Here is a 22,818-nt window from a genome sequence, read left to right on the forward strand (position 1 = left end):
TGGTGCAAGCATCCACACAGGTAGTATTACCTGAGAAATAGACGAGACGTCCAGGGACTCGATGCCCGTGCGGGGATCATATGCCTTCTCTTTCACTACACCTGAATCCACCACGTAGACCACCCCATCGACGGTGAGAGATGTTTCTGCTACGTTGGTTGCCACAACAACCTGCAAAGTAGAGGAAACTAGCCAAACTCTCCTCCGTGAGACTACACTCTTAAAAATGAACTTCACCACATAGCACGCTCCTAGCCAACCACCATCCCGAATGACAACGTTCTCGTCCCTGCTTTGTTGAAAACAGGAGGAGGAGCCTATTTTGTGCCGTGCATAATGGGCACAAAATAGGCTCCTCCTCCCGTTTTCAACAAATCTAGCGCGAGAACGTTGTCATTCGGGGTGATGGTTGGCTAGGAGCGTGCTATGTGGTGAAGTTCATTTTTAAGAGTGTAGGAAGAGGCTGTTTTTCTTCTTTTTTTTTCCTATTCCCCATACAAGCTCCGTTGAGAAGAATTCTCCGCATTGAGATACGGGGCTTGCATCAACGTTGAGGCCCAATAGCTTCAGTAGCGCGAAAGACAAGCGCTGCAGTCGTATACGTTGCTGGTGCGTAGAGCACAACAAACACTACTGAGGACGTCACTGAGGAAAGCGGGCGTATAGGTATATCTCTGGGAATACCCCGTAAGTGGACACACGCATTCTCACATGCCTTCTCCAACCTTTTCTTTCTGTCATGCACAGAGACGTACTGTCGTAGCATATATGGAGACACCTACCTTCCTGTAACCTTTTGGCGTCGGTTCAAATACTTTGGCCTGCATGTTGCTTGTAAGTGCGCTGTACAGCGCAAGCACCATCAGTTTTAGGCCTGCTCGTTTGTCTCGAGACTTCTGTACGATTACGTCCCAGGCATTTTCTATCTCTTCTTGCCCAGACAAGAAGAGGAGAATGTCTCCTGGATGTAAATACACAATTATGACAACCAATGCAATCAACATCGCTTCGTCCACAAGTAGTCATACACAATCTTGGTGTTGTTTGCTAATGGATGTCATTGTCGTATGTTTAGGTATAGTTCTCGTTAGATCGAAGGGAGTTCCATGACACTGGAATTTGCTGTAGTATTTGGACGTGGCACTTTAATTTTTGCTCGATTCCATGGTCTGACTTTGACAGTTTCCTTAGCATGTAACCGAAAGAAGCTGTGTATTGGAATGAGATGACCTCCTGTACTCACTGCAGATATGCTCGTATTTCTTGCATGAAAAGGCACCGTGAGCGACTACCCCAATCAAAAGGGGACTGCGTGTTCAGGGTCACGCGCTGCGTTTTTAATTGAAACTATTGTAGCAGCACTATTTCCAATGCCATGAGTGCTCGTTCTGTTTTTTACGCGCAAATGGCGCACGGGCCGGTCGGCCAGTTGTTCCCGTGGATTATTGCAAGACTAGACTCCTTCCTGGGACATGCTCCTACAAATTGACGACGTTTCAATGGACATTCCCCAGACTACGCCAAGGACTGCGTCATCAGCCCCAGCGACCCCTCCGGTCCAAGATGAATGTAACCATCCGTTGATCGGTGCCGTCAGCTGTGAGATCAATCTCCCCTCTTTTGGAAAAGAATCCCCGAAGGCCGGCAGTTCTACGTTCTCACGGACCACGGTCACAGGCCCCGTCCCTACTTGCCGCGTTCCCTGGGCTTCACTGCATTTCAATATCTCCACAGCATCAGCCATCTTGGCATCCGTGCTAGGCAGTGACAGTTGTCAACTCGCCTTGTGTGGCCAGAAATGAACACCGACGTTCGCCATAGGACAAGGGCTTCCATTGCTTGCCAGGCGGCCAACATCAAGCGTCACACCAAGACAGCCAGCCGTTCATCCCTTTCCTTTGCCTGATGGCCACAGCACCTTCACGCGGACCTCATCGGTCCGTTACCCCCGCGCCTCGGCCGTGGCTACCTTCTTTCTATCGTGGACCATCACGGCGGCCGGAAGCCGGTGGTTCCCCTCCCCGACGCGACTGCCGATACCATGGCGCATGCCATTCTCTCCGCCTGGATCACCCGGTACGGCTGACAAGCTGGCATTACCACCGACCAGGGCCAGCAGTTCCAGAGTGCCCTCTCCCCTAGAGACTCATTGCACTCCTCGGCGTTCACCATTTGCGGGCCAAAGCGTACCACACTGCTACAAACTGTCTGGTCGACGTTTTCATCGTCAGCTGAAGGTTGCTCTCATCACTCGACAAGGAGGGGGGGGGGGCTCATTGGGATGACCATCTGCCCCTCGTCTTACTTGGCATCCGCTCTGCCCTGAAGCACGACCTCGCATGCTCTGCTGCAGAGTTGGCGTTCGGCATGACCCTGCGGTTACCTGCTTACTTCTGGCCCCCTGGGCAACTCCAACAGCCTGTGCACGCAGCCGACTATGTCCACAACCTCCGACGCTTCTTCCGTCAGCTTGCTCCGAATCCTCCGCGCCAGTCCCACCTCCGTCCCAGTTTTCGTTCCCCAAGACCTAAATTCCGGCGCGCACGCCTTCCTGCGTCGTGACGCCGTTCTCTCATTACAACGGGCCCTTTCGCGTGCTGTCCCGGTCTGACAAGACCATAATACTCGAAGTTGTGGGACACAGCCAGCTGGATTCGTTGGACTGCGTGGAGCCCGCTTACGTGGACTCTGGCTCTCCTGCATCACTTCCTTGCTCCCCGGCACGACCCCTGCTGCCAAAGCTCCGCCGCATGGTCTCCTGGGCCAGCACACTCAACCTGTCTTCGACTCCCGGCTCAAACAGTGGAAGGGGAGGGGAAGCCCTGTAGCGAGCGGCACCTTTCAATGTCATCAGCGCTCTGTTTTTACGCGCTATTAAATACACTGCGCACGCGCCACTCGGCCAGTTGTTCCGTGGATAACTGGAACACGCTCCTATCCTAACACTTTCCTGCTAGTTCGAATTGTCGAACTTACCGATGATTCGAACTGCCACTGGAGGCCCACCAAAGTCATGCCTGTATTTCAAGGGGGAAAACGTTCGGTAATTCGAACATATGCGCGCAATTACCGCACCGGCCGGCACGCTGCTGCCGTGTTAGGGACACGGTTCGCGTTCACGGGTTTTGCGGCTGGGCTGAGTTGAACATCGCAAAGACGCGACCGAAGAAATGAATGTAAACGTGCATAACATATTGTCTGTGCACTGACATGTTTTGCTGTAAATATATATTTTGAATGACTAATCAGCCTCTCATATTTCCGGCCTCGTGTGACCGCGAACTTGCGGCAACGCCTAGCGATCCGTGACGCCTCTTCGATGTAGCTAGTATGCGCTCGCATCGTCGCTCTGCGCTTGTTTATCGCGATGCTCATTAGTTCGAGCTCCGCCTTATTCGAACAACTTGTCGATCCCCTTCGAGTTCGAAGTAGGGTTGCGCTATATTTGTCGTGCAAGAGACGGGAATAGGTGATCTCAGGAAATCCCAGTGCTCCTTGCGCATGCGTTGCATCCTGGGGGATTACTGAAATTAGGAAAAGAGAATAGTCAACGCCTCGTTTTCGCTGACGTTGACACCTCGTGGACAATGGGCCGAGACCCTCTCCTCCTTTATAGTTCAACGAGGGGCTTTGTTCTCTGGGATTTCCTGAAGTCGTCTTTCGCATTTTAATTAATATTGCGGCAAAAAAGTTTGCATTCACCGCATAGGTGCGTGTGGTGAATATGAGGCCAACAGAGGAGGCAGAGTAGCACTCTGGCTTTCCGCGCTCAATCATGCACGTAGCTCCCACACAAAAGGTTGCCAACTTCTACCTTTATCTATAGTCTCTTAAACGCACCTTTAGGCTCTGTTCTGTGTATGGTAAGCACTCTTTGAATTGAGGCTTCGTAGTAGTCACGCTCGGGGTCATCGCTGTAGAAAATCTCCACAGGAAAGAGCCGCCCTGGTATTGTGATGATGGGCTAAGGAACAAAACAGTCAAAGTAATGGCACTTCTTAGAAGCTCAAGTGTGGAAGTCCGATACACGACTTCAGAAAATCCCAGCGCTCTTTGCGTACGCATTGCATCCTGGGAGATTACTGAAATGAAACGTTTCGTTTTCGCTGACCGTGACTCCTTGTGGATAATGGGCCAAGAGAGAAGAAACCGAAACAGCTTGGAGACCTTGTTCTCCTTTGTTACCAGCAAGTTCCCACAGTTCAAACCGGCGCTAAGCTACCTGGGATTTTCTGAAGTCGTCTATTGATGACAAGGGCAGCCAGTCATTAAAACGTCGAGTAAAATGCCACCATGGTCTGTCGTGAGAACATTTATTGATAGTGAGTGTTAGTATCCTCGAACGCATCAGAGGTGAGAGTGAGAGAGTCAAAGACAGAGGACAAATAGATGATTATGGTACAGGAAGCTGGTTATGTTAAGAGCCCAGAATTTCAATCTTGCCAACTTTTTTTTAGATGAAGTGTAAAAAGCCAGCAAGAACAACGGCTGTCCCGCAGACATGTGTAACAGTAGATGACAGGTATTGTTAAGGATAGAGGAGGCTGACCCGACCGTATTCTACTGGAGAACGGTTTAATTTCTATTGCTCGTGCGAACCCGCTCGCTCGCTCGCTCATCTTCCTCCAGTGCCGCCCCCTTCCGGCATACTCAACAGGTATGAAGTGAAAAAAAGTAAGCCAAATTTGTTCACGAAACAATTGGCTGGCTGTGTTATCCCGAACAAAGGGAGATTTTTAATCAAAAATCCGTGTTAGTGCCGCGAAGCAATTGTGGCTACGAGCGGCGCACAGACGTGAATAGGTGGAGAGAGTACAGGAGGAAGGAGTGGAAGAGGATGCAATGAAAAAGAAAAAAAACGAAAAAGAAAAGAGCACAGACGGTCATTAGATAACAGAGTTCAAAAGTAAAGTATCTGGAGTAAACCAGTAGCCACCAAGAATGCCGTAAACAGCATACATTGACGGTGTGTACAAGGTTGTGTGCAAGGTTGTGTGCACAAGGACATATTGTTGCAGCCATGTTGAACGGACACCATTCAACTGAGCATAGAACAGTCGTCTCTCCGTTTCGTAGAGCTCACATTCAATGACAACATACACTTCGCCATGACGCCACAATAGACCTCTCCCTGTTTGTAAACAAATGACGTCATAGTGTTCGACAGCGCCACCAATCTCGTAGAGTTGGACTACGCTCGAGGCTCGAGGAGAACAAGTTCGCGCACGAAAGTCACGGTCTTGAGGGGATTACGATGGTCCCTGAAAGGGAAGCGACTTTCTGTCCTACTTTTCTTTCAATAGCAGGCAGCGAACAAAAGTGCCCATTCGTGGAACCCAGCCCTCCCTTTCCGATTTGTTTCGGTTTCAGTCTGTCTACCAACGTCATGATGACGTTCCTCTGGTAAAGGTCTACTGGGCATAAGCTTGTATCGCACTATCTGGTCCTGTATTTGAACCGCGGAGTGAAGGAGACATTGCGGCGAAGTCTATGCGGGGAGGAGGCAAAGTAGCGTGGTAAGGACAGTTTGGAGCAGAAAACCAGCAAATCTGAATCCACCTTATGCACGAGGGGTCTGCCAGAGATGTCCTGACCTTGTTGTTGCAGCTCCAGTGGCTGGAAAGAAATGTGACCTATCCTGTATCCTCTCGACAGCACAATTGGCACGACTGTCTGGGACTGATGGGCTGCCTTTGCCGCTCTGTCGGCCTCTTCATTCCCGCAAAAACCACAGTGACCCGCGATCCACTACAGGGATATACCGTGACCTTCGCCGCTCAGACGCTGGGTTTGGTGGAGGGTGTCTGTTACAGTCGGTGCGAGCGACACAGGAATCCCCATGTTGTGTATGCCTTGCAGAGCAGCGGAGTAATATGCTTTCTCGTACAGACAATAAGACAGCATGTGCATGGCTCGGTCAACGTTGATTGTGTGCAGTGAGAAGAGACGGTATCCACACTCTTAAAAATGAACTTCACCGCATTGCACGCTCCTAGGCTAGAATGATATGGTTATCTGCCCTGATGTGTTGAAAACAGGAGACGTACGCCTTTTTTCGTGACATGCTGCTCATAATTGTCACAAAAAAATGCCGTACGCCTTCCGTTTTCAAGAAATCAGGGGAGGTAGCGATATTATTAGAGATTATGGTTGGCTTGGAGCGTACTATGCGGTGCAGTTCATTTCTAAGAGTGCATGCGACCAGTGGCGTAGCCACGTGGGGCTAGGGGGGCTCGAGCCCCCCCTACCTGCCACGGACCGACCCACACAAATCCTGCAAATCCGAGAACATAATATATGTGTGTGGGGGGGGGGGGGGGACCAGTGTGACGATAGCGAAAGTTCTTGCAGTTCATGGCGTCTATCTAAGAAGCACTCTTGAATGGTTTTCAAAGTATGAGCTTTTCAAAATACTTCCAATCTCGTGACACCACCTCATTGGTCATGACAGCCTATACATGTACTAATCGTACTGTGAACGTCTAAATCAACTATTTTCGTTCCTTTTTTTAATCCTCAGTTTGCAGTGTGCACAAGTATGTGTGTGTTGTCGATACAGAATCAGCGGGGGGGGGCGAGTTTTCGTATCGAGCCCCCACTACCTTGGAGGTCTGGCTACGCCACTGCATGCGACACAGCGTCCGTTGCGACCAGCTCGCGTGGCCCAGTGGATAGCGTGCTGGCCATGTCACGTCGAGACTGGGAAGTACCCGGGTTCGTGTCCAGGTGTCGGCTGTGCTGTCTGGGGTTTTTCCTGGGTTTTCCTCATGCACTTTCAGACATCGGCACAGTTCCCTTAGAAGGCGGCCCAGGACGCACATTCCCTATGGCGTCAATCGTGACGCTGTCCACATCTGTGAGGCGGACAACGTCGAGCCCTTTCACCATCACCACCACCAGCATCCGTTGGTAAGCAGATGATGAGGCAATCCCGGCTGGTAGATTCATCAGCGAAAACTGCAGTGCGGTTAGCATATCTGCTATGCATCACGTCCGCTGCGCGCTGTTTCAGAACTGATGTTGGCACTTAGCAAGAAGGGCAATGACTAACATCTTTTTGTTTCTTTTCTTCGCTCTCGACTTTTTCTTTCATTTCTCTGTGCTGGCCACGTGCTGAGAGAACGACTCCCCATGCAGCAATTAAGATCTGAAGTTCAACGCTCGTAGTGATAAGGCCATAACGCAGATCCGGTGCGTCGCTACGCCGAAGCTCTTTTCACACCCTATGCGGAAGGAAGCTGAGTATTGAATAAAGGACTCAGCGGTGATCTCATGCGCGGGCGAGTAAGGAGCTCCACTTCAGGGCCCGCTTGCACGAAACGAACTTAGTGTAATACTTAGCTGGTTTCCCACTTAGTGTAGTGCCGGAGCCGTAAGTGGCTTGCATGAAACTTTTACAACACTAAAGTGGTGGCGCTAGCTCCGCGCAATCTAGGACGCTGGCCAAGGGTCAACTTGCTATACGAGCTAGATCACTGGCATAGTGTTCGGCTATGTCCTTGGGCTCCCTGTTAGACGCTACAGATAACGTGACAAGTTGGTCGACAGGTTCGAGAAGGCTTTCAATAGCTCTCAGGGTATGCCAAACCTTTGTTGTTGGAGTATGGGCATTGAGAGACTCGCTGAACTGTCTCCATTGAGACCGCCTTAGCTTCAAGGTATGCCTTTTATGGGTAGCACAGACACCCCTGTAAGAGACCCAGTCGCCTTGAAGGCCAGTTCTCAGAGCTCGTCGCTGTGCTGGACGCCGCGCAGCATGAAGGTTGAGGTATCGGAAGTCAGGGGTAGGCATACTGGCCAGGTAGGATACTACTTTTGAGCTATTAGCAAAGGACGCCTTTACACAGTCGAGCAAGGTATCTGCCATAGAGCCGACCAGTCCTTCCCTGAATTTCACCCCGTTAGTGATAGTTTTCGTTTTCCTGGGGCCGTCGCTGCGACACGGAGGCGAAAGCAGAATAGGGAAATGATCTGAACCCCACGTGTCAGGCTCGGCTTCCCACTTTAGGGTGACGTCAGGAGAAACCAGAGTGACATCGATGGCGCGGTGAACGCACATAAGTAGGAGAGCCAGTGTTGAGCACCACGAGGTCGCTGGAGGAGAGGCAATTAACAATGAAACTACCACTTCTTCAGTCTCATCGACCACTCCAGGGACTGTGGCTCGCGTTGAGGTCTCCACACACAATTAGAGGATCTGGACAAGCAAGCCGCAAAGCCTTGAGAGGTTCGACATTGGGCGGAGCATCACCCCACTGGAATACAGATACCACGGTGACTGACTTGGAGCCGGACTTCAGTAGGCACCTTACATATTCCTCAGTTGAAGTGCAAAGGTGAGATAGGTCGATTTTAGCCTGAGCAATGGGCCGTTTGACAAATAGCGATGCCCGCGGGAGACCGTCCGCATGGTGGCCCCTGGCGCTGTAGGAGACAAAAGGTGGTATCTTGAACGATGATTGGGTAAGGCTCTCTTGTATCGCTAACACGTCAAAGTCCATCTTCCGTAAAAGGAGTTTGCGATCGGCCTGTTTATGAATCAAGCTTCTGGCATTCCATTGGAGGGTGCGGGGAAGGAACGCTCTCTTGTTTCTATGTTCGGTCATAATTATCCGCCAGTCGATGTACGAAAGGGTGTTGTTAATACCAGCTGCCGGGGAGAAGCAAGGGTGCTATCACGGCTTCGAGTTGGAGGACTGATTGGATTTCTGCTAGAGCAGTACATTCAGGAACTGCCGAAACGATACCCTTCAGTGCAGCAGAGAGAAGCTGGATGACCATGGGCAGATCTGCGCCTTCTGGACGTTCTAACACTTTACGGTAGGCTGGCTAGGAATGGAGTGGGAGCGTGGGGTCGCTCTTCTTTCCATGGGGTTGTGGCAGAGAGGCATCTTTTTCCTTTGGACGGTCTACAGGGCTTAGAGGGGGAAACTCAGTTTACGCCCAAACGATCTGTTGTTGCGGCGCAAGGAGGCTCTTAGGAGCGGGTTGTACACCCTAATGCGGAGGCTTCTCCTGAGGCTTTCGTGTACCCAGTGCCTTATATAGGTTGATGGCGACGCTTTGTTAGCCGGACTTTAGCCTTTGCCTCTCGGTAGCTGCTATTGGAGCGATAGCGTTCCCTGGCGATGTGCCGTTGCACCTTTAAGGATGGGCAGTTCCTTGAGGTGAATGAGGTCCAGTTCCGTGAGGTTCCTTGAAGAACGAACTTCGATGAACCAAAATGAACTTCACTGCATAGCACACTCCTAGTCATACACTCTAAAAACAGAACTTCACCGCATAGCACGCTGTGCTCCAACCATTGCCAAGAATGATAGGGTTATCGCTTCTGATTCGAAGACAGAGGGGGCGTACGCCTTTTTGTGAAAATTTTCATATATCGGAATTGCCACAAAAAGGCGTACGCCCCTCTCTCTCTCCTCGAATCAAAAGCGATAACACTATCATTCGTGCCAATGGTTGGCGCACAGAGTGCTATGCGGTGAAGTTCTGTTTTTAGAGTGTACCATCATCTCCAATGATATCGATAAACGGGAGACGTACGCCTTTTTAGTGACACCTATGCTGTTTGTAATCGTCACAAAAAAGGCGCACGCCTTCCGTTTGCAACAAATCAGGGCAGATAAAGATATTGTTCGAGATTATGGTAGGCTAGGAGCGTGCTATGCGGTGAAGTTCATAAGAGTGCATGCGACACAGAGTCCGTTGGGATACGATGAAGCATTCCCAGCTGGTAGATCCATCAGTGAACACTGCAGTGGGGCAATGCATCATGTCCGCCGCCAGCTGTTTGAGAACTGATGTTGGCACTTAGCAAGACTTGCAATGACTAACATCTTTTTTTTTTTCTTCGCTCTCGACTTTTTCTTTCATTTCTCTTTGCTGGCCACGTGCTGACAGGATGACTCCCCATGCAACAAGAAGTTCAACGCTCTGAAGTTCAACGCTCGTAGTCATAAGGTCACAACGGATCCGGTGCGTCATAACGTCAAAGCTCTTTTCATACCCTATGCGGAAGGAAGCTGAGTATTGAATAAAGGACTCAGCGGTGATCTCATGCACGGGCGAGTAAGAGGCTCCACTTCCAGGGCCCGCTTGCACGAAACGAACTTAGTGTAATACTTAGCTAGTTTCCCACTTAGTGTAGTGCCGCAGTCGTAAGTGGCTTGCACGAAACTTTTACAACACTAAAGTGGTGGCGCTAGCTCCGCGCAATTTAGGACGCTGGCCAAGGGTCCTAGGAGCACCCTAAACTGCCGCACTAAAGCTTAGGACTAACATGTCAGCCGATATGAACCGTGTACTGGGGATTCGTCGTCGGCGCCAACTGTATCTCCCGTAATACAGCACGCATTTTCCTCGCAATACTAACAACATCTCCTTTTTTTTATGCTGTGGGTGCCGTACGTTCTGTGCTTTCCGTTAGCAACATCTCTCAAAATGATCGCCGCGCGAGATGCCTCTCACAGACACTGCCGGCGGACATACTTTGGGCCACAGGCTTTATTTTATTTAACGAAAGTACGCAACAAGGGACCTAATGCGTTCTTGCAGCTACAGTGATATAACAATACCTTATTTTGGTTCTACAAATTGTTTACGTACGACGGCAGAAGCAGACGACTTCCCACAATCCAAACATGCAGTGACGCACGACTTCCTGGGATGAACTCCGGAAGTTCTCTTTCTACCAATGAGAGCCGCCGAAAACTGCTACGGCTTGTAGCTACGATCCACTTTAGAAAACCTAAGTTATAGGACGTTCGTCGAAGTGTTCGTGCAAGCCACTTAACTGCAACCCTAAACCTAGTGCACTAACGCGTTAGTGCAACACTTGCTAAGTGTTACACTAAGGAAGGTTTCGTGCAAGTGGGCCCGGCCCTCCGACTGTGGATGGGCAGATGTGGGGGGGGGGGGGGGGGGCAGAGGCTAAGAAGGGGAATCTGAACTGGACAGGTCGTCGGAAAGTCAAGTTACTCGCCTTTCCTCAGTCACGTGTTATAGTTGACTCCTGTAAATATAAGTTGCAAATAAATCACGGGAACTTCAGTCTCGGCTCCAGCGCAGTGAAGACAGGTAACAGGCCCGGTATCAACAGGACCCGTTAACGACGATTGGGAAGAGATCATCGACGACTCCTCCAGGTTTATCATCGTCGAGGACTCCGGCTGGCGAACATCGTAAAATCATCCCATTTCTACTGGGGACATGTAGAAGAGGCGCCAATGGGCAGGTAAGCGAATAACTGACCGTACAGCTTTCTCTTGGGAGCTTTCAGGCCTGGTGCAACACATGCGTATATAGGTTTGACTTACAGCGTTCAGGAAGTATTTCGAGAACTTGGAGACATCTATGGTCGCCGATGTGACAATGATCTTCAGGTCCGACCTTCGTTTGGCAATCTGAAAAATACATTCCGTTTTTTCTGTGTCTTTTTTTTTTCTGCTTTTGTGCCAGGCATACAGGGTGTTTCACCTGACGTGTAAAAAAAAAGGACGAGAAGAGGATGAAAAATTGTGACGTCAATGGCGTCTATGTTCCTCGACTTACGGCCACCAATTTTCTGTCGCAGCAAATTTAATTTTCCGAATTGAAGTGCCAAATTCGCCAAGTGGACGTGACGCTTTGTCTCCTATATTGTTACGATGTGTGGACGGAAGTCCTCTCTCTTCATGTTTATCGTGACTTTTTTTTATGAAGGATTCCTACGTTGTCAGCATCAGTCTTGGTCAGTAGATATTGAAAGAGGTCACCCTGGCTCTTGGACACGGATAAAGCGGTTCGTTCACCTTCAGCGGAGCAGCTGGTCACCCGTGGGGTATGAGGGGTGCCTTTTAAGTGGAATTCAACGCACACTGTTCGGAAATTCGACTGCACCAATGTAAAACACCTGCAGTGCCGTGCCACCGAACCCCAGAATGAATTTTATTGCCCTCCTTCTCTTCCTCGTATATCTACGGGAGCCTACGTTTTGGCCGGAATGTGCATGAGGAATACGGAATTACACCATACCGTTACACAATGGAAATACACGTGGTGTTCTACGATGGGAATATATAGCTGCGGAAAAAAAAAAATCTCTCATTTCGAGACGTGCAACTATGGTCGCCGTCAGTTCTCTGTCAAATTACAAGCGCAAGAAGCGGAAAAATAAACAGTGACCCCGGCTATAGCATTCACATTTCCTTCTCAGTGTTGCATCATTTTCGTAACATAATCGTGTAAATGCAACATGGTCTTTCTGTTTCTGGCAAAAAGAAAAGAAGAAGAGAGTTACACCCACCTGGCAAACTTTTTTTTTAAATTCCGTGTCAGCACTGCGAAGCAACTGTGGCTGTGAGCGGCGTACAGATGTGAACAGATGGAGAGAGGACAGCAGGAAGGAGTGGGAGACACAGGGGGGTTAGTATGCGTCCTGGGCAGACTTGGAGGGGAACTGTGCCGACATTCATCTGGAAAGTCTTGGGAAAACCCAGGGAAAACCTCAGACAGCACGGCCGGTAACAGGATTCGAACCCGTGCCACCTCCCAGTCTCGGCATGGAAAGCGGCCACCCTAACGCCACGGGAGCTGGTCCAACAATTTTGCCCCGACAGAAAATTGTCCCGAACGGCCGCAAAGTCTTGGCGGGGGTTCCGCAGAGTTGTAAATACCTCTGAATCATGTAATTTTCTAACACGTATATTTTTCTATAGATTTTTTTTTACACTTTACGTGAAACACTCTGTATGTGTGTCTATTTGGGAAACCTCCATGCGGTGCCTATGGTATATGCTGAGCCATACCCCTTTGAGAACGCCGAAGAGGACATCGGTATGTATGGACCGTTCGTGGGCTTCGTCCAGGACAATGATCGAGTAGCGCTCCAGTAGATTGTCCCTCCCTGCCTCGCTTAGAAGCATTCCGTCGGTCATGTACTTGATGACTGTTTGTCGCGCCGTGCAGTCTTCAAAGCGGATGCAATAGCCGACCTGTTCATTGAAGCAAATGACTCAGTAGACTCTTCTATATATAGCTATACTGACAGTATGACACATGCTTTGCAACCTCTAGTGGCTTACGTTTACTGTTGGATGGAGACATAGTGAATACACGAAATAAAATAACTGACAACAGTGCCAAACGAATGTCCAAGGATTGCATAAACGCCACATTGAGAACCACCGATATTTCCAACGTAGTTCGATATATCGACAGTACGACAGTTCGGAAAACAGTCTCTGTTCGACTTACTGATGAATAAGGTTCGGAACCTGGGATCCAGATATCCTGACATTTTGGTATAATTTAAAGTCGCGAGATCTCGGGATAATAAATTTCGCCTTTCTGGACAACGAATATGCGGTTCCTACGAGTGAAAAAGAAAGAAAGATGTCTTGGCACACCGTGTCTGATGTCCTTTAGGGAAGGCAATGCGTGTGATACGTACTCGGCCATCGAATCCAAGCCTGCAATCTTGAGACCAGGGGCCCTATTCTCATCAAAGTAATCGACCTCGATTACTTTGTGCCTGGCCTCTCATTGGTCGTTACATGAAGAAGGCCTGTAAAACAGAAATGAATGGCACGCGCACTCAACCAAATAGTCGAGCGCTTGATCCTGCAACCTACTCGATAATGTAAATAAAGCATGAAGAGTGTAAGGGTCAAGCCCTCGGCTATTGGCTGAGGGCAATTAAATGACATTCATCTCTCTTCTGCGCGCCTTCTTCGCGTAACAACCCGAGACAGGCGAGACACAAAGTAATCGAGGTCGATTAGTTTGACGAGAATTAGGCACCAGAGTGCTAGCAGGTAAGCCTATACTGTTAAAACAGAACTTCACCACATAGCACGCCTCCTATAGCCAACCATCATATCGAGTGATATCATTCTGTGCATTGGTTTGTTGAAAATGGGACGAGGCACCTATCTGGGACAGATTACTTTAGTCCCAGATAGGCACCCCCCCCCCCCCCTGTTTTGAACAAATCATGTTCTATGTGGCGAAGTTCTGTTTTAACAGTGTACGAGGCGGAGAGTCGGTTGACCTGCACCGTCTCTGTCAATAGCCTAATGCGTGGTTTGACCAATTCAACATTTCGACAGCTGTCGGTCCTTACTGCGCGTAGTTGGCCGTGTTGCATTCTGTGAAGGACCTCATATAGAAAATATTTCGAGAGTTGGGAAGAGGGAATATGACACTGAAAAGGGCTTACCTTTTTGCCCAGTTTACAATCGACTTCATCAGCAACCCTGCGAGCCAGAGACATGGCAGCCACCCTCCGAGGCTCAGTGCAGCCAATCGTACGTCCCTTTGCAATGCCCGCTTCATGCAGGTATTGCACGATCTGAGTCGACTTGCCTGACCCTGTCTCGCCTGTCAGCACCACGGTCTGGTTCTCCCGCACTATCTGTGTTGCAAGAACCGCACTTAGAATCGCACAACGTAATCCATCCATTGCTTACACTGAAGCAACATTCCTCCGATCTCATCACGAATAACATGGCCAGAAGAAATATTCTGGGAACATTTCTGTGGTAAGTCTACAGGGTGGGTGAAGATAAAGTAGCCTCACATTTTTGCACGTATGGCGTTCCCTGCTTACTGCATGAACTTCTGGAGGTGCGGGATGACGCATTTATCCGGCAAAAACGCACAAAAAAAATCGTGGTATCCCAACTCCATCTAACAAAAAAGATATCCAGGCAAACGTTGCCCTCCGTGCATCCCGATTTTCCTATGCAGAAGTCAATATGGCGGTCACGCCGCAGTTTGCTTCTAGCTACCGCTAGGCGTACCAGATCTCGTTTTGTTTGTGTAGGTGTCGCCCCTATAGCGGTAGGGTGATGCAACTGCGCTACACTGCAATGTCCCATTGGAAATACACGGGGCGAAGTTCGCGTCGCTAACGATTTTATTGTGCAGGGTTTGGTTACCACGATTTTTTTTTCTCGATTTGTACCGCATAAATGCACCGTCGGGAGTTCGTACGGTATGCTGGGAACCCTGTATGTGCGAAAATGTGTGGCTACTTTATCTGCACCCACCCTGTATACAGGCAGGCGTTTTTCAGCCCTGTTCTTCCTTCTCCGCGTGCACTATACCAATGGTGCGAGTTCACACCTAATAGGATGCATGAAGCAGTTCTCGTGTCTCGTGTGTGTCGCATTTGTGTCTCATACATTGAAGTGGAAATACTGACCTTGACGATTCTGTCTTTGTATGGAAAAATAGGCAGCGCTTCTCTCTGTTTCTTGATCTCACTCCTGCTGTACCTTGACACGTCGACCGTAGGCTCCTCATCAAGAACCGGTTCTCTCACATCTTGTATGGCGTGAGACCCCATGCCACGCGGCACGGCTTCGAACTGTTTGCCTGTGAAACCATGGTAATCTTTCACACGCTGATGAGATATCACGACACTTCTCCTACGCTCTTTCTAAGGCGGACTCATGCGGTCTAGTTAACTTTCGCTTCCAGAGTGAGTTGGGTGCACATCGCAAAATTGTTTTCTTCGCTCTGCTTTTCTTCCGCACTTTAAGGAAGTAACGTGATCTACGCCAGCGTGCAGAACATGCTAGCAAACGACAAAGACATTATTTTCATTCGCAGGGATCTGGAAGACTGCAGTAAGCTCGTCGAATTTGTTGATTGCAATCAACTTCCCGACCGTTACTCTAGGGAATGACATCATTTTGGCAAAAATATGGCGGGCGAGCGTGCCGAGAGAAGCAGTTTTGTTGTACCTCCCATAGACTCCCATGTATTGAAAATCTAACAAACTTCCGTTCGTCAAAACTCAGAGGACCGCGTCAGGCCCACAAATATGTCATTCCCTAGGTAACCTCGAGGGGAACACGCCTGTGCCTGCTTCGTGTAGAAATTTAGCTAGGTTTTCGATAACCCTGCGAACAAAAATTCCACATAGACGTTCACAAGAAGCGAGTCCGGCTTAAGATGCATACTCACGGTAGACCTCCGATCCCGCCATGTCTGAGACTTGCCTCTGTCATGGAGAAAGAGAGAAGTGCGTTTACTGTAGGACATAGAAAGAGAAAGCGAGCGAGCTGGTGTATGCGATCCAATCCAACGGATACTTTTCCTTGACTCTGAGCTGCCTGAAGTTTCCCAAACTGCAGCCGCACCACTGTGCGTTCAAGGAGCCCAGAAAGCCATCCAAAAGATTTTCTGTTTCTTGCGAATTACGAAAGGACGTAATTTGATGTGACAACTAACACAAAATAAATTCTCTACACGGCGTATTTTTCTTGGAATAAAACGCCCCCGAACATCGACGTGCGCGTTCCCGCTCGACTCACTCTCCGGGCCGAAACGAGGAAGAGGATGAAGACTTGATGTCATCGTGGTTACAAGAAAGGCCACGCTCCAATCGGGATCGGTGCTATTCACTTTCTGTTTTCTTTTTTCTTTCTGCTGCCATTTTTCCCTCTGCGTAGCAGATGACGCTGCTCTAAATAGGCAAACCATGAAAGACGAAAGTCACTGAAACGGTTAGCCAGCTGTAGGACTCGAACCCACATCTTCTGGATTGCCGGTCCAGGGCTCTACCAATTGAGCTAAGCTAACACGCCTTCTCAGCGACTTCCAGGGTGCGTCATCTGAAGGGACAAACAAGCCACTCTCTCTCACTCATCTTCCTTTCACTCTTACATTTTTGCTCACTCACACACACATTCATACGACGGGATCGACGTTAGGGTTGCACCGCGATGACGTCAAAGCGGCTCTGGCGGCTAGTTGCGGGCTTTGCCACCGTTGCGCGCGGTCGCGGTTTTCAAAATTGAATGGCGCGATACGCACGCATCTGTCGAGTGAATAGACCTCTCACTGTTTGTAAACAAATGACGTCATAGTGTTCGACAGCGCCGCCAATTTGGTGGAGTTGAACTACGCTCGAAGCTAGGAGCGAACAAGGTGGACGCGACCATCGGTCCTATTTTTCTTTCAATGGGAGGCAGCGAGCAAGTGCCCATTCGTGGAACCCAGCCCTCTCCTTCCGATTTGTTTCGGTTTCAGTCTGTCTACTGATGTCATGACGACGTTTCTCGGGTAGAGGTCCATTACTTCGCGTGGTGTGTGTTTTAGCAGTCAGGTAAACGGCTTTGTTTGCAAAAATGATCGCGACTGAAGCGCTTCTGTGCTCCTTTGACCTTCCAGGTGGTAAATGTGCCGCAACTGCATCGTCTCTGATGGGTGTTTTTGCGACATGATGAGTGTGCAAGCAACAATTTGAAGCGTGCGGGTGTTCTACCTTGTGATTTTGGAACTTCGGACCAATCACTTCCATTTCCAATTGATATACAGGGTGTTTCAGTTAAATCCCCGGGCTAAATAATTCGCGAACCGGTGCACCAATCGAATAACTTTCTTTTTTACAAGTATCTGTCCAATACCGCCTACAAGATGCCCACCGCGTGAATGAGCGGGAGGCGCTCATTATTTAAATAAAAATGCAAATGAGTTTCGTAAAAAAGCGTAACTTCTAAAGCAGGGCGCTGTCGGTATTAAAATGGGTACTACCCCTTTTGGGACCTTCAATGGACACCTTTCAGAGAAAAATCTGCCACCGAAGCGGGTCATTTGTTGCAGTAATTAATTGGTTTCGGTTTACGTATTTTTGTCGCGGCTGGTCGCGGCGAAGCGCAAAAGGACGTAATTCATTGGTGTAATTCACTGGTGTAATTCATTGGTGTAAGGACGTAATTCATTGATGGATAAGGGAGTGAAAGAGCGTCTTTTTGCGCTTCGCCGCGACCAGCCGCAACAAAAATACGTAAACCGAAACCAATTAATTACTGCAACAAATGACCCGCTTCGGTGGCAGATTTTTCTCTTAAAGGTGTCCACTGAAGGTCCCAAAAGGGGTAGTACCCATTTTAATACCGACAGCGCCCTGCTTTAGAAGTTACGCTTTTTTACGAAACTCATTTGCATTTTTATTTAAATAATGAGCGCCTCCCGCTCATTCACGCGGTGGGCATCTTGTAGGCGGTATTGGACAGATACTTGTAAAAAAGAAAGTTATTCGATTGGTGCACCGGTTCGCGAATTATTTAGCCCGGGGATTTAACTGAAACACCCTGTATACTTATCCCAGTGGGACGTTACTCATCATTTCTTTGTCAGATGGGCGAAGTTATTGGTCTGCCAGCCTTTATCCGTATTGTGATCACTCAACAAACCATATTATGCCCAATTCACCAGACCACAGCAGCTGCTATACGAAGTTACTTTATCAGTTCGTCTTTGGTTGCGAGCCCTTATCAGCGACTCCTCAAAAGTGGACGCGTCCCCATTATCTCATCTATAACACCAATAAACTTGTCTGTTGTTAGCGGGCTACTACGCCGGAATGGGCTTATATTGGTTCCCATTATGGATAATTATCGATATTTATCGGTTTATAGCTGCTTATCAGTAATCATAAAAAACTGTTCAGTCCCTACACCAACTAGTGAACACCGACACACACAGACCTCGACAACATTCCGGCCATTATCAGCCAGTACTATTATGAGCAAACGAGTTATTATCAGGAATTATCACTGCAAAGTAATCAAGCCTTGATCAGGCGTTTTTGGGGTGTCCATCTGAGTGAATCCTCATGAACGACACCTGATGAGCGATATATTATTCAATAATGAGCCATGAAGAACACTCTGAATTAAATCGGATAGCACCTGGATTAAATTGGATGGCACCTATGGATTAAATCAGACGGCATTTTAATTAAAATGGTCTGGAAAACATGTACAAATACGAAACATTCACTTATAGCGCTTATATTTCAGGTATTGAGCCTTCGAATGGCACTGTATTATTTGACGAAACAAAATAAATACCCACCTTCGAGAGCACACAGGGGCCCCTTCTTTTTTAGTTGCGTGCTTACGAAAGGTTCGTAACCATGTACACTCTAAGAAAAAAAGGAGTACTTTTACTCCTTTTGGGGAGTAATTGCATTGCCACAAAAAATAGTCCCTTTCGGGAGTAAATGCACGGGAGTAAATGAATGTCACAGAGTGAAGACCGCATTTCACGCGCTGTTGTAAGAGTCCCAGGTACATAATTGGTGCGCATGCATGAAAATACTTTGAAGCAAACCGTCAACGGTGATATATCGAGTGATACAAAATCTTGCGCCATACTAGGGCACAATTTGCGAAGAAAGGTGAGCTAACTGTTTCTTACTCAGTGTGGCTGGAACATTGCTACGTTGTCTGAGTTATACAGCCTTATGTCATTCAAATTGACCAAGGGCACATATTTACGTAGACTGTTGCATTCAGGAGACCATTCGCGAAGTTTAGTGACAATTTGCAGTCCTGGGGAGTAAACGTCGGGACTAAATGTTGGGTTAGGGGACTAAAATGGGGAGTAATTGCAGACTAGGGGAGTAGAAGCTGCAATTACTCCCCGTTTTACTCCTTTTTTTCTTAGAGTGTAGGGTAAACTTGCCTAAATTATAGAACCGCCAAGGAAAACCCTACACGTCAGAACAAAATTGTTTACAGATATCTCCGTGAATATACGCACGTATGCTGCACGTAGATATGTGAAAACGGGGTCCGCAACACACCCTTGACAAAAAAAGAGAAAAAGACAGAAAAAATTCTAAGTAGGTTCTGTTAGTGGCCCAAAAAAGGTCTTCCACTTCCCCGGCCATTTCCTAAATGGAACTTTGATATTCCTACGTTGGGCCATCTATAGAAAACTCCTGATCTGTTTTACATAACAGCCCAAAGGATAGTGTATATAGAGAGTGTTTCAAAACACGTGTCATTCGGACTTTTTGAAAACAACGGGGCGACGGAAAAATATGCGGTCAAATTAAGGCATTTGTGTGGCAACTAAATTTGCCACCTTGCAAAAGTATTTTCATTTAATTTTAATTAAAAGAAATTGAATTTCTTTAACTGAACACCAAAATTTCACAAGTCAACCTGACGTTTTCTCTCTTTTTTTTTTTTACAGAATTAAAATCGCCCATAGCGAACTTAGTCCGATCACCAAGAAATCCGCTCGATATTGCAAATGGAACTGCCCCAAAGTAAGTCCCGAAATTGAGGCTTCGAAGTTTCGGGTATTCAACGGTGCACCAAATCAGTCGCAAAGATGGGCGGACAGCAGGACATACTCCTGCCCCCATGAAAGATAGAAGGTAAAAAAAAAAAAGAGGCGGTATCTTTTTCTTTTTTTCTTTTTTTTTTTTTTTGTGGAATGTCACTCGCCTTGTCATCGGCGCATCTTGTGCTGCACGCCGGTCCGGCGATAAATTGTTCTAGCTTCATAGGGGCATGTCCTGCTCTCTGTGCATCTTTGCGACTGATTTGGTGCGCCGTGGAATACCCGAAACTCTGAAGCCTCAATTTCGGGACTTATTTTGGGCAGTTCCACTTATCGAGCGAATTTCTTGGTGGATACGAGTAAGTTCGCTACGGGCTCTCTAATTCTGTAAAAAAAAAAAAAAAGAACACACACACACAAAGGATCAATACTGCGTTTTTCCACTCGATGACAGGTAAGTCAGTTCCTATCCAATTCTGCCGCTCAGCATAGCATACCATAGCACCACACTTGTGGCATATACGCAACATTTCGGCCGGTAGAATTTTTAGTTTTCACGTTTTCTGATCCCTGTTGTTGCCTTTCTTGCTCAGGTATCAACTAGGTACTGCCCAACCTATATCTGCTTCAGAAAAGCATCTGCATGGACGCAGTAGAATGGATAAGCCATTCTGAGTGGTTGGAACATAATCTTTCGGCATAGCAGCTGCACAGGTTCCTTTGTGACGGGTCAGCCTTGACAGTGCCACTATACACAAGCAGCAAATGGATATGGACGTGTTTTCTGTCATGCCGGATCAGTGAATGTGTGTACCTGTGCAGTGAATCTACTGATCTACTGCGAAATCTTCTACGTGAGACATCAGCTAACACACACGGTCCTCAGGATGTCCCCACAGTATCATCGTGTCCTCGTCCTTCAAGGTGTATCCCCATAACATCCTGAGGATGACACTCGCGGACGGTCCGTGAAGAGTCATTGAGGTACGTCCTGTGCCCGTCCCTGTGGGTAGATAGCGGGACGAGAAATATTACTTTGTTTAGTTTACCTGCTCAGACTCCCTAAACACTTTTTTTTTTCCGGCTGATGCTTGGACCCGATTGACATTCTTCTGAAATAAAGGGTGGTCCAGCGTAAAATTATCTGCCTCCGAAAAGCATGACTGTCTATGATACATGGAGCATTTCTCGTGAGGCCGACAACGGCAAGCCCTATCACCATCACCACCACCACCACCTCGTGGAAAGAACAGAAACGTGCGATTCTGTCCTACTGCTTTTGACTTGCAAAGGCCCTACCTGAGTTTCTCAAACCAGAATGAGTAAGAAACATGGACTTTACAGTGATGTAGAGCTAATACTTCAATTAATTCTTCGCTTTTAGTAGTTTTTCCTCGCGTAATCGAGACAAACATGGACAGCTCACACTTTGTTTTGTGTCGCAAACGAGCATATGGCTCTGGAATGTACGGAAAGTCGCGTGATAAGCAATAAACAGTATATGTTTCATCTTCGGCAAGCTTTCGGTTTTTTTTTTCGGCTTTTTCGCTGAGTAGGCCTCGGTCTGAGTTTGTCGCACCCCACCTCAGGGAGTATGCCTCCTCCATGCGGCGCCTGCGCGAGTCCTACCCAGGTGAACGCATTTCTACCTGGACTGTGAAGCGACTGTACAAATCTCTCTTGGAGCTTCTTCCCATGCCTCCGCCGGCTGTGGGCCTTGGTGTGCCCCGGCAGGTTGCTTGGCGTCTTGTCACCGCGGGCTGATTCGACGCACGTCGGGCTAGCCTGCAATGGCGCTTGGCACACGGCGTTTTACCGCTTCGGGACCGTCTGGCTCGGTACGGAGTCACCACTCCTTTCTGTCCATTCTGTGCTTGTCACGAAACTGCGGAACACGCGTTTCATCAGTGCATTGTGCCCGATACTCTATGGCACAAAGTTGAAGTCCTGTTCGGTGTGTCACGCATTCGGTGGGCTGTCATTCAAACGCTCTTTCAGCCTCCCGTCCCGCATCGCGATAGGAAACAGTTCCTCCTTCTGGCAGTTGAGATTAACTACCAGGTGTGGATTTCTCGCTGCATTGCAGCACAGGGTGGCCGCATCCGTAGTGTAGCAGAAGTGCTAAATCTTGTTCGAGCAGGGGTTCGTCGCGTTCTTCGTAGAGAGAGAGCTGTGCTGGGAGCTGTGCACTTTGCAAGACGGTGGCAGACATCTTCGGTCCTCTTTGAAGATGATAGAGGTACGTATGTGCTTCACTTTTAGGTGGCCAAGTACAGTGTGCCGTTGTCACGTTCACAGCTTTCCGCGAGTCTTCGTTCGTTGCATGGTGACGTCCAGCACACATATTAATCTAGAGATCATATTGCTCTAGAGTTGGCATCTACGTAGCCTTAGTTTAGTCCGTGTGAAACGTTAGAGGGAGCCAGTCTGTGTGGCTGGTCTTCCGCTCTGATGCCAATACAGAGAAGCTTTCGCTTGTTCCATCCTACAGTCGGCAATACGGCGACGAGAATCCTGCTCTTCGTTTTTAAGGTGAGAGCAGTACTATTTTTGAAATTGATGTGGGCAAGCTTTCGCTTGCCCCATCCTACAGTTGGCAATACGACAATAGCCTTCGGTGTTGTTTCCGGGAAGATTTTTCCTAATAACTTTCGGAGTGAGTTTCTCGGACTTTTCTCCGCGTCTTTTATATTTCTATCTGCTTTCTTATTAAATCGCTGCGCTTATTGTCCATTATGGAATGTA

The 22,818-nt window shown here is 48.4% G+C and overlaps 1 protein-coding gene across 1 annotated transcript in view; it reads right to left on the reverse strand.

Moving 5' to 3' along the window:
• LOC135366485 (ATP-dependent RNA helicase DHX8-like) overlaps positions 1-15,357 on the reverse strand; it is a 36,210-nt gene extending 20,853 nt beyond the window's left edge. The window contains exons 1-7 of the mRNA XM_064599197.1: positions 15,188-15,357; positions 14,201-14,395; positions 12,789-12,974; positions 11,319-11,405; positions 3,841-3,964; positions 783-961; positions 31-171 (exon numbers count right to left, since the gene is read on the reverse strand). Of these exons, the coding sequence (XP_064455267.1) occupies positions 31-171; positions 783-961; positions 3,841-3,964; positions 11,319-11,405; positions 12,789-12,974; positions 14,201-14,395; positions 15,188-15,331 (1,056 nt within the window). The 5' untranslated portion in view covers positions 15,332-15,357. The remainder of the gene's footprint in view (positions 1-30; positions 172-782; positions 962-3,840; positions 3,965-11,318; positions 11,406-12,788; positions 12,975-14,200; positions 14,396-15,187) is intronic.
• Between the last annotated feature and the right edge of the window lie 7,461 nt (positions 15,358-22,818).

Source organism: Ornithodoros turicata, chromosome 8 (genome assembly GCF_037126465.1).
Source record: "Ornithodoros turicata isolate Travis chromosome 8, ASM3712646v1, whole genome shotgun sequence".
Taxonomy (NCBI): domain Eukaryota; kingdom Metazoa; phylum Arthropoda; class Arachnida; order Ixodida; family Argasidae; genus Ornithodoros; species Ornithodoros turicata.